The sequence below is a fragment of the Ctenocephalides felis genome, unplaced genomic scaffold (assembly GCF_003426905.1).
Source record: "Ctenocephalides felis isolate EL2017-DRISC unplaced genomic scaffold, ASM342690v1 CF-g0.4_SCAFFOLD_01170, whole genome shotgun sequence".
NCBI classification, from domain to species: Eukaryota; Metazoa; Arthropoda; class Insecta; order Siphonaptera; family Pulicidae; genus Ctenocephalides; species Ctenocephalides felis.
The window spans coordinates 81557645-81570250 of NW_020537324.1; the positions used below are offsets into that span (position 1 = coordinate 81557645).

The following is a 12606-nucleotide window of genomic DNA, read 5'->3' on the forward strand; positions in this document are numbered from 1 at the left end:
GTTCCTTTTATTAGTGTGCTCGACAGTAGAGTCCCATTTTATCTTTTAATTTACAAATTTGCTCGTCAGTGGAGACCCTTTTTCTCAATTATGAGCCCCTTTCTTAGTTTGTTCGTCAGTAGAGTCCTTTTTCCTCATTTCATTAGTTTGCTCGTCAGTAGAGTCTCATTTTTTGGTCTAGTAGGTCAAAAATAAGTTTGTTTGCCAGTGGAGTCCCCTTTTTTATATTTTATTTAAGTTTGCTCATCAGTAGAGTCCTTTTCCTTATTTCATCAGTTTGCTGGTCAGTAGAGTCCTTTTTTGGTCTAGTACGTCAAAGTTGTATAAAAAATAAGTTAAGTTTGCTCGTCAGTATAGTTTCTATTTCTGCTATATGAGTTTGCTCATCAGTAGAGTTTTTTTCTTTATTTTGCTCGTAGAGTATTTTTTTTTTAATTTGTTCATCAGTAGACTTCTTTTTCATCTTCTAATTTACAAATTTGCTCGTCAGTAGAGTCCCTTTTTTCGTCTTGAGTTCTTTTTTTGGTACAGTAGGTCGAAATTAACTTTGCTCGTCAGTAAAGTTCCTTTTTTGCTATATTAATTTGCTCGTTAGTAAAGTCCTTTTTTCAATTATGTCCATAGAGTCCCCTTTTTTAGTTTGCTCGTCCATAGAATCATTTTTTTCTTCTAATTTACAAATTTGCTCATCAGTAGAATCTATTCCTTTGTCTTGAGTTCTTTTTTGGTGCAGTAGGTCGAAATTTAGTTTGCTCTCCAGTAGAGTCCTCTTTTTTAACTTCCCGTAGGGCAAGTTATAGTAATCGCAAAAAAATCGAAAATGAAAATTTTTATATATCTTTACGTTTCAGAGGTTTCTGAACATTTTGGCATACCTTAGAAAAAATGGATGTATGTTGTGTGTGTGGGTGTGTGTGTGTGTGTATGTATGTATGTATGTATGTATGTGTGTGTATGTATGTGCGGATACAAATTTCGTCGACGATTTCGGGAACACGGATCAACCGATTTGAATAATTCAAAAAAACATTCGATCCGTATCGACGTGATGAGGGAGACGTGCTGATTAGTTTTTGGCAAAGGCAGGTCAAGCCGTTCCGAAGATACGGGGCAAAAAGTTCCGAAAACGGGCAACTCAGTTTTAAGAGAACGGAGCGTCCGATTTTAATAATCAAAAAACATTTTATTTGTATTGACAAGATGAAGAATCGATACAACTTTCATGAAGGTAGGTCCAGCGGTTTCGGAGATAGGAAGGAAAGGAAAAAGTAAAAAAATGAGCCATTTGGCGGTCAAAATGATCATTAGACATATGCAAATCAAATTATCAGACAATTTTATAGAGATTTTAACAATAAGTATACATTTTGTTAACATTCCTATCGGTTCCGTACCAATACTTATGCGTTTAGACAGCGACGCGGCGCTTACGCGCTTTATATTTTGTCCCTATGTAGTTAAAGCAGTACGATTGCTTTGAAAAAAAAGGTCAGATCTTCCACAATATGTCAAAATAAAGAAAAAAAAAAGTTTTTTTTCAAAAAAAAAAAAATTTAAAAAAAAAAAAAAATTTTTAAAAAATTTTTTTTTTCAAAAAAAACTAATTTTTTGTCCAATTATAGTTTCTCAAAAATCTTATTTTTCAAAGTAATTTTTTTTCAAAAATGTTAATCGTTTAAAAAAAAAATAATAATTTTTGGTAGGCGGGAAGTTACAGCAATTTGCCTTAGGCACGATGCCCTAATTGCCTTAAGACAGAATTCCACTTACAGCTAGTTTCTATTTTGTTCACAATGTTTCTTTTTTTAGTTTGCTCGTCAGTAGTCCTTTTTTATCTTCTAATTTACAAATTTGTTCGTCAGTTTTTTCTCAATTATGAGTCCCCTTTTCTTAATTGGTTCGTCAGTAGAGTCTTTTCCCTTATTTCATTAGTTTGCTCGTCAGTAGATTCCCTTTTTGTGGTCTAATAGGTCAAAAATAAGTTTTAAGTTTGCTCGTCAGTAAAGTTTTTTCTGCTATATTAGTTTGCTCATCAGCAGAGTTTCTTTTTCTAAATTTTGTTCATAGAGTCCCTTTTATTAGTTGGCTCGTCAGTAGAGTCCCTTTTCATCCTCTAATTTACAAATTTACTCATCAGTGAAGTCCTTTTTTGGTGATAAAGATCAAAATTAAATTTGCTCGTCAGTAGAGTCCCTTTTCGTTTTGTAAGTTATAATTAAGTCGCGTATTTTTTATATTCTAGTTTGCGAATAGAGTTCCTTTTAATTATTGTTTTGGTGTGCTCGTCAGTAGAGTCCCTTTTTATTAACTCTCTGAAGGAATAATTCAAATCGGATACTCCGTTCTCTCAAAAACTCTCTCTATTTTCTGCATTCTTTGCTCTTTATCTCCGTAACTGCTGGACCTGCCTTTGCCAAAAACTAATCATCACATCTTCCTATCAATAAGAATCGATTATTTTTTGAATCAGCCAAATCGGTTGATCGATGCGCCCGAAATCGTCGACTTAAAGTTGTATCCACACCTACACACATATATCCATGTTTCCTTGGGTATGCCAAATGTCAGAAACCTCTGAAAACGTAAAGATATGCAAACTAGCTGTAGTGGAATTCTGTCTTAAGGCAATTAGAGCATCGTTGCCTAAGGCAAATTGCTGGAACTTTCCGTACCAAAAATATATCTTTTAAAAAACGATACAATTTTTGAAAAAAAAAATTACTTCGAAAAAAAATAAGATTTTGAGGACGGAGAAACTATAAATTGGACAAAAAATTAGTTTTTTTTGAAAAAAAAAATTAAAAAAAAAAAAATTATTTTAAATTTTTTTAAAAAAAAAAAAGTTTTCTATATTTGCATATTTTGGAAGATCTGAACTTTTTTTCAAAGCAAAAATCGTACTGCTTTAAATGCATAGAGAAAATATAAAGCGCGAAGCGCCGCGTCGCTGTCTAAGGGTAAACCATGGTACGGAACCCATAGGAATGTAAACAAAATTTTACTTATTGTAAAATCTCTATAAAATATCTGATAATTTGATGTGCATAGTCTAATGATCATTTTTGACCGCCAAATGGCTCATTTTTTTACTTTTTCGTTAGATCTCCGAAACCGCTAAAACCTGCCCTTATAAAAATTTGATCAAATCTTCATCTTGTTAATACAAGTAAAAAATTTTTTGAATTATTAAAATCGGACGCTCCGTTCTATTAAAAAACTGAGGTACCGTTTTTGGCACTTTTTGCCGCATATCTTCGGAACGGCTAGACCTACCTCCGCCAAAACTAATCAGCACGTTCTCTTATCAATACGGATCGAATGTTTTTAAAATTATTCAAATTGCTTCATTCGTGTTCCCGAAATCATCGACGAAAAATTTGTATCCGCACACACATACATACCACGCACACACACACACATACATCCATTTTTTCTAAGGTATGCCAGAATATTCAGAAACCTCTGAAACGTAAAGATCTATAAAAAATTTCATTTTCGATTTTTTTGCGATTACTATAACTTACCCTACGGGAAGTTAAAAATTTCAATTACAATAACTTACCCTACGAGAAGTTAATAATACCAATTTATTATGTAAGAAATATTATGTATTTAAACAAAACGATGAGATACATTAAATGAAATGAAAACTATCAATGCTTCGTGCTTCAACATGTAAAAGAGTAACATATAATCACATTTTTTTTTGATCAAATAGATCTAACAATTTTTTACAATTTATGAAAATATTAATTAAATTAATTCCCAATCCTCTCGATTTCGTCAGAATCTTCCGCGTCTAAATACAGAATTTTTCTACCGAAATGATTCTCAATGTCTCGGCAAACTTCCATTGCTTGAGGCGAATCGATTAAGTTTATTGCGATACCAGATTTACCTGGAAATAGAAACAGAGATAATAGAATATTATAATAGAAATATATTTGTAAGGTTTGATTGTAAATGAATGATTTATACATACCGAAACGTCCAGTTCTGCCAATACGGTGCAGATATGTCTCGTAGTCTGGTTTCTTGTGCATATCCACGGGCATGTCGAAGTTTACAACGATCGTCACTTGTTCGATGTCGATTCCTGGGAATAAAATAAAAATTATAATATATATATATATATATATATATATATATATATATATTTCGATAGATAAGTCTTGGACTTTTAACTTCCCGTAGGACAAGTTATAGTAATCGCAAAAAAATCGAAAATGAAAATTTTTATATATCTTTACGTTTCAGAGGTTTCTGAATATTTTGGCAAACCTTAGAAAAAATGGATGTTTGTGTGTGTGTGTGCGTGTGTGCATGTATGTGCGGATACAAATTTTCGTTGACGATTTCGGGAACACGGATCCACCGATTTGAAAAATTCAAAAAACATTCGATTCGTATTGATAAGGACACGTGCTGATTAGTTTTTGGCGAAGGCAGGTCTAGCCGTTCCAAAGTTACGGGGCAAAAATTGCCTCAGTTTTTAAAAGAACGGGGCGTCCGATTTTAATAATTCAAAAAACATTTGACTTGTATTGACAAGATGAAGAATTGATCAAATTTTCATAAGGGCAGGTCTAGCGGTTTCGGAGATCTAACGAAAAAAGTAAAAAAAATGCCATTTGGCGGTTAAAAATGACCATTAGACATATGCACATCAAATTATCAGATATTTTATAGAGATTTTAATAATAAGTATAAATTTTGATTACATTCCTATGGGTTCCGTAGCAATGCTTATCCGTTAGACGGCGTCGCGGCGCTTACGCGCTTCGATATTTCGTCTCTATGCAGTTAAAGCAGTATGATTGCTTTGAAAAAAAGTTTAGATCTTCCAAAATATGTCAAAATAAAGAAAACATCTTTTTTTTCGAAAAAAAAATTTTTTCATAATTTTTTTTTTGGTACGGGAAGTTCCAGCAATTTGCTTTAAGGTACGATGCCTTAATTGCCTTAAGACAGAATTCCACTTACAGCTAGTTTCAATATATTGATTGTTTCTTTTCTGAACAGTAAATCCAATAATAATAAACATTTTGTTTTTTTGAAGATATTTAATAACGACGTTTCGGAACTAGATACGTTCCATCATCAGGTTTATTCTGTCAAAGACAATGTTTTTTTTAATTTTTATATAAAAAACCTATTTTAGTTACTTTTCTTCACACTGGTACAAAATCCATTCCTTTATAATTTTTCTAAATAATCTGTAATGACCATCATTAATTAATGTTAATCAATAGTTTTTAAAAAACATTTTATTTGACAGAATAAACCTGATGATGGAACGTATCTAGTTCCGAAACGTCGTTATTAAACATCTTCAAAAAAAAACAAATGGTTTTTTTTATTGGATTTACTGTTCGGAAAAGAAAAAATATATTATATATATAATATATATATATATATATATATTATATATATATATAGGCACTTTTATTAATTTTTATTAATTTAGGCATATTTTTTATGGCAAAACAACGTTTGCGGGTAGCTAGTATATATATATATATATTATATATATATATATATATATATATATATACGAGGTCTGTTCAAAAGTTTCCGGAATTTTCGTTTTTTTCAAAAAAAATTTATTTATTCGTCTACATAATGTGGTCCCCTTCAAAGTAGTCCCCCCAGATATAATACACTTATGCCAGCGTTTTTTCAATTTTCGAAGCACCCTTGATATTCACTTTTTGATAGTCTTGAGCACTCTCAGCGATTCGGCCTTTATTTCTTCAATCGAGAGGAAAACCCCGTCTTTCATGGGTCTCTTCAACTTTGGGAATAGGGAAAAAGTCACACGGAGCCATATCTGGTGAATTTTTGCACTTTGCAACACTTTATTTCATTTTTTACGCAAATTTAATACAAATTCTTTGATTTTCAATTCTTCCATTGTAAAAATCGCCGAGCTCAGAAAAACACGTCGAACCCTTAGCGACTACCACAGACAAGTAAACAGTGAATATAGCTGAAAATTTCATCATCCTACTTAGGGGCATGTATACCAACACAATAAAAAAAAAATTTTGACAATCAGACACTCCAGACCCGCGAAATTTAATTATTAGTACTTTCCGGGTACTTTTGAACACACCTCGTATATATATATATATATATATATATATATATATATATATTATATATATATATATATATATAATATCTATAATTACCTCTGGACAGCACGTTTGTTGTAATCAAAACTTTTTCAACCCCACTCCTAAACCGGTCAAGAACATTTATCCTTTGTTCGACTGTAAGTTCACCAGACAGAACTGATACAGAATGTCCATCTTCACACATCTTTTTGGCGAGCCATGATGCAGTTTTACGGGTCTGAAATAAAAACCAACTTTTAGTAAAAGAAATATAGTTATATTGCAAACATAGTCATTATTAACTTCCTATAGGGCAAAAGTTATAGTAATCGCAAAAAAATCGAAAATGAAAATTTTTATATATCTTTACGTTTCAGAGGTTTCTGAATATTTTGGCAAACCTTAGAAAAAATGGATGTTTGTGTGTGTGTGTGTGTATATGTGTGTGAGCGGATACAAATTTTCGTCGACGATTTCGGGAACACGGATGAAGCGATTTGAATAATTCAAAAAGCATTCGAATCGTATTGATAAGGAGGCGCGCTGATTAGTTTTTGGCGAAGGCAGGTCTAGCCGTTCCGAAGATACGGGGCAAAAAGTGCCAAAAACGGTAACTCAGTTTTTAAGAGAACGGAGCGTCCGATTTGAATTATTCAAAAAACATTTTACTTGTATTGACAAGATGAAGAACTGATCAAATTTTCATAAAGGCAGGACTAGCGGTTTTGGAGATCTAGTAAAAAGAGTAAAAAAAAAAAGCCATTTGGCGTTCAAAAATGATCATTAGACATATGCACATCAAATTTTCAGATATTTTATAGAGATTTTAATAATAAGTATAAATTTTGATTACATTCCTATGGGTTCCGTAGCAATGCTTATACGTTAGACGGCGGCGCGGCGCTTACGCGCTTCGATATTTCGTCTCTATGCAGTTAAAGCAGTATGATTGCTTTGAAAAAAAGTTCAGAATTTCCAAAATATACGCGTATAAAATAGATTTTCAACAAAATCACAAATATGTTGTATTGAGAAAAAATAAAATGTTTAAAGTTTGATAAAACAAGGCAAAGCACATTTGTTTCAAGTTCACCCCTCCTACTTACGTGGCAGAATATAATAGCCTGTCCAACCGATATAACTCCATATATATTCGTGATAGCGTTATACTTCTCATCTTGATCCGCGCACTTCACATAGTACTGTTTAATATTTTCCAGAGACTCTTCCTCTCGTAATAATCGAATAACTAATGGGTTGGGAATGATCATTTCTGCAAATTCCATCACAGCCTGGTCGTACGTTGCAGAGAACAATAACATTTGGCAATTGGGCGAAAGCTCCCTGAAATAATAAATACAAAATTATATAATAGATTGAATACAAGATAAAAAATTATTAACTTCGCGCAGGGTAGTTATAGTAATGGGCCGAAAATCGAAAATGAAAATTTTTATATATCTTTACGTTTCAAAGGTTTCTGAATATTTTGGCATGCCTCAGAAACTAAATGGATGTGTGTGTGTGTGTGTGTGTGCGTAGTATGTATGTGTGTGCGGATACAAATTTTCGTCGACGATTTCGGGAACACGGATGAAGCAATTTGAATAATTTAAAAAACATTCGATCCGTATTGATAAGGAGACGTGCTGATTAGTTTTTGGCGGAGGTAGGTCTAGCCGTTCCGAAGATACGGGGCAAAAAATGCCGAAAACGGTAACTTAGTTTTCAAGAAAACGGAGCGTCCGATTTTAATAATTCAAACAATATTTTACTTGTATTAAAAAGATGAAGAATTGATAAAATTTTCATGAAGGCAGGTCTAGCGGTTTCGGAGATCTAGTGAAAAAAGTAAAAAAAAAATGCCATTTGGGGGTCAAAAATTATCATTAGACATATGCACATCAAATTATCAGATATTTTATAGAGATTTTAACAATAAATATTAATTTGGTTTACATTCCTATGGGTTCCGTACCAATGTTTACGCGTTAGACGGCGACGCGTCGCTTACGCGCTTTGATATTTTGTCTTTATGCAGTTAAAGCAGTACTATTGCTTTGAAAAAAAGTTTAGATCTTCCAAAATATATCAAAAATAAAAAATACATTTTTTTTTCAAAAAAAAAAAATTAAAAAAAAAAAAAAAAATTTAAATTTTTTTTTTCAAAAGTAATTTTTTGTCCAATTTATAGTTTCTCAAAAATCTTATTTTTTCGAAGTAAAATTTTTTCAAAAATGTTAATCGTTTTTTAAAAAAATAATAATTTTTGGTACGGGAAGTTCCAGCAATTTGCCTTAAGGCACGATGCCTTAATTGCCTTAAGATAGAATTCCACTTACAGCTAGTTAACTTCTTCAAATGATTCAAAGAACTTTCTGCTTGTTTCAACAAAATAATTGCTTTTGGAAAAAAAGAATTTGTTTCTAATTTTTTTTTTTTTTCAAAAAATATTTTTGTAATTTTGGATTAAAAATTCAAAAAATTACCCAGGCTAAGCACAGTCTAAGCGCCACTCTGGTGCAAATGTTCACCCAAGTGCGTTTAGACTGTTTATGTAGAGTACTTTCCCAATTTTGTGAAAACTATTGAAAAATGTGAAAATGCCGCCAAGTTAAGCACGATATAAGTGAAAATGTCGCACAGAATTATTTGCAAATGCGTTTAGTCTGTGACTATGCGGGAGCACTTTTTCAATTTTGTGCAAATTAGGCAACTTAGTTATTTTTTTGAAATTGAATTCGAAATGAAATGACGATTGTTAATGTAATAATTGATTTATGATCTACATTTGATTTGCTCAGATATAACAAGATAGCAAAAATAATGAAACAATTACAGTATTTGTAATAATATATGTATTTGAAAACATTTAAAATTTCTCAAATATTTCATCACGGTACGGGAAGTTCCAGCAATTTGCCATAAGGCATGATGCCATACACCACTAGTTTATTATTATTTATTCTATTTTTACCTATGAAGTCGAATACACTGATCTTGATGTCCTTGCGTCGAAATCATGACATCAGCCTCATCCAGAACAAACACTGTAACCTTCTTGATATCGAAAGCGGAAAACTTCAATGCCCAATCTAATAATTTGCCGGGCGTACCGATCAATATGTGGCAATTTAGTTTGTGACCTCTGGGAACTTCTTCTCCACGAACTGCATAACGAATTGATATGTTGGGACAGAACTGGCTCATTTGTGCGGCCACTTCACCTGTTTGTATGGCTAATTCGTAGGTGGGATTTAGACATACGACCTAAAATAATAAGTGATAAGCACTAAAATTAAAGGAAATAGAAGTAAAATTAAGGGAAATAGAAGATTGTTACCTGTGGGTAGTTCTTTGAGGTATCTACACGACTCAGCATGGCTAACACAAAAGCAGCAGTCTTTCCAGTACCACTTTGAGACTGTGCTATCATATTCTGTGGAGGATCGGCTAATAACGCAGGCAAGGCTGCTTCCTAATAATAATAAACAAAATCAGTAACATAAGTATTATTTATTTATTTAAATATATAGCCCACAGATTTCTCCAAGAGGACTCAAAAATACAGTTATTTTACATAATGAATAAGAATTAAAATATATACAAATTTACAATATATAGTTATCAACATAAAATGTTTAACATAAAATTACATATAATGCAGAATGTAACAATATTATTTATGAACAGAACAAGATAAAATAATGAGATATTTGAAAAGAAAATAAAAAGGTTAACTTGTGCAGATGGATATTATTCGATTATTAGGTGAAGTGTTGTGAATATCTATTTCATTATTAATTAAGTTAAAGTTAAAGTTAGAGGACATAAGTAAAATAGACAAATTTAAGAGAGAATTAGATTTAGGAGTAGGATAATTGAAAAATAATTGGGAACGCATAGATAGCCTTGGAACATTAAAGGATAGTTGTTTAAGAATAAGAGGACAGTCTATAGAATTATTGCAAATTTTAAATTAAAACATAATTGTACAGATAAATCGACGTGAGGCAAGGGAAGGAACACCAAATTCTTTTAGTAAAGTGTTATGGTCAAAGCCATGTTCAGGGTAAATTTTATATGTTTTATAATAAAGATATTTCAGAAATTTTCACTGAACTTCTCTATCGCATCAGAGTTGTTGATTTGATGAGGATACCAAATAATCGAACCATATTCTAATTTTGAATGTACATTAGAATAGTACATGGAAAGAAGTGCATTGTTAGAATTGAATTGTTTACAATTTCTCAGTATCAAACCTAAAGATTTAGGTGCCCTATTACAAATATCAGTTATATGATCTGTGAAAAACATACTAGAATCAAATAAAACTCCTAAATCTGAAATTTCATTACATCTATCAATGCTGGTGTTAGAGATTTTATAATCAAAATGTATTGGAACGCGCTTATGTGAAAAACTAAAAATCTTGCACTTTGATATATTTAAATGTAATTTGTTATAGACACACCAAGAGTGAAAAGAGTCAAGTTGAGATTGTAATAATAAGCAGTCATTAATAGAATTTATTTTGAGATATAGTTTGAGATCATCTGCAAATAATAAATGTGGACGGCTAATAATTTCAGATATGTCATTAATAAAAATAATAAATAGTAGTAGACCAAGAATGGATCTCTGAGGAACACCTGAACTGATATTTTCAATATTGCTCAAGAATCCATTAAGATAGACAAACTGTTTACGATTATGAAGATAACTCTTAAAAAAATAAATAAGTGAAGAATTAAGATCAATGTTAGATAATTTAGTAAGAAGAATGTTATGATCAATTTTGTCAAAAGCTTTACTTGAAATCAGTGTAAATAACATCTAACAACTTGTCCATTAGTGTCAAGATTCTCAGCTATATATTGTTTAATACAGATTAAATTTGTTATCGTAGAACGGGCAGGCATGAATCCATGTTGATTAGTAGAAATTAAAGTTGTAACAGAAGGAATTAGTTCTCTATAAATAATTTTTTCAAATACCTTAGCAAAGTTTGATAATAATGATATCGGCCTGTAATTAGTAATGTTTGATGTAACGCCTTGTTTAAAAGTTGGAACTAATTGTGCAATTTTCCAACAATTTGGAAAAGTGGATCAGATAGAGCAGATAAGCAATCACGTGTAAAGAAACATGGAATACCATCGAAACCAAATATTTTGGAGTTCCTAAAACTTGCTATTGCAAGTTGCACAGTACAAGAATCAATTACACCTATATCAATCATGATTCTATCATTATGACCAAATAAAATGAGTATGTCAAGCTTAGGCTGATAAACACTAATAAAGTAAGAATTGACTGCATCAACAATAGCATCAGGAGAATCATAATATTTGTCTAGATAGCACAATCTATTAGGAATAATAATAATAATTATGTTTTATATTATTTTTATTCTCTACCTGAATTTTCGATGGCACGTTATAACCCATAGCATAAACACCTCTAGCCAAATCATCTTTTATCTTCAGCTCTTCGAATTTTTTACAAGAATATAATGGTGATGAAGGATCTTGACGCCGAATCTCAACTTCTTCCTTCCTTGAAACACTCAGACCTTTACGGACGATTTTTTGCAGGAGGGAAATCTCATCTTTGCTAAATGGTAAAGTACATACATTAACACATACTTTAGTTAATTGTATTTAAGAAGTCCACTATCTTTCATTACCTCACAGTATCGGGTACATCATCTTGAGCATTGGCATTACCATTATAAACTTTTTTCTGTAGGTCTAACGACGAAACCTAATAAAACATCCATTGGTAATAAATAAAGTGTACTTCAAGGCTTAATTAGTGTTTTATCTCAATTCTAACCTTTGTTGACAATTCTTTCTCGGCGTCGGGCCATTCAGCGCGGGTAGTCATTTTTTAGCAAATTCTGATAAAATAAACAGACAACGTTCGCGTGATAATAGTTTTTAACTATTTTTCAACCGATATTAGTTGACTTTTTTGACTAATAGCGCGATACGTGTTTTGTATTCGAAGTTTCACAATAAATCGCTCGAAACAAATGAAAACGTAGAGCATAATAGCGCAATAGATGGATGCACAGTGAAAACTGTCAAATGAATAGAGCAACAGGCAGTTTTGGCGGGAAGATGTAGTAATTCAAATAATTTGAAAATTAACTTTCAATAATTAAGTAAGGAATCAGAAGGTTTACGCTCTTTTTGTGCTTCTTGGTTTTAATTAGAGCAAACGATTTTAAAATTATTAAAGTGGTAATTTTTTGTAGCCAAAAATTCTACATCGATTTTAAAAACAAAAAACTATTCGAAAGACGTAATTTGGAAATCGTATTTATCTGCATATCTAAATTTCAATTTCGTTTAAGTATGTCAATTATTACACATTTTGGAAGTTTTTGCAATTAGCCTCAAGGTAAAATGCCACAAAGCCAATTTCACCTAGTTATTAATAGTTATAATAATTATTATTATTATTTATCTATGATAGA

At 31.5% G+C, this 12606-nt stretch overlaps 1 protein-coding gene across 1 annotated transcript; it reads right to left on the bottom strand.

Moving 5' to 3' along the window:
• Positions 1-3667: 3667 nt before the first annotated feature.
• LOC113366060 (DEAD-box helicase Dbp80) lies at positions 3668-12155 on the bottom strand. The gene is made up of 9 exons (XM_026607611.1): positions 11961-12155; positions 11812-11888; positions 11543-11738; positions 9463-9597; positions 9097-9389; positions 7226-7463; positions 6195-6357; positions 3983-4096; positions 3668-3898 (listed from the first exon to the last, which is right to left on the bottom strand). The coding sequence occupies exons 1-9, from the start codon at positions 12009-12011 to the stop codon at positions 3759-3761; spliced, it is 1407 nt and encodes a 468-aa protein (XP_026463396.1). The 5' UTR covers positions 12012-12155; the 3' UTR covers positions 3668-3758.
• Between the last annotated feature and the right edge of the window lie 451 nt (positions 12156-12606).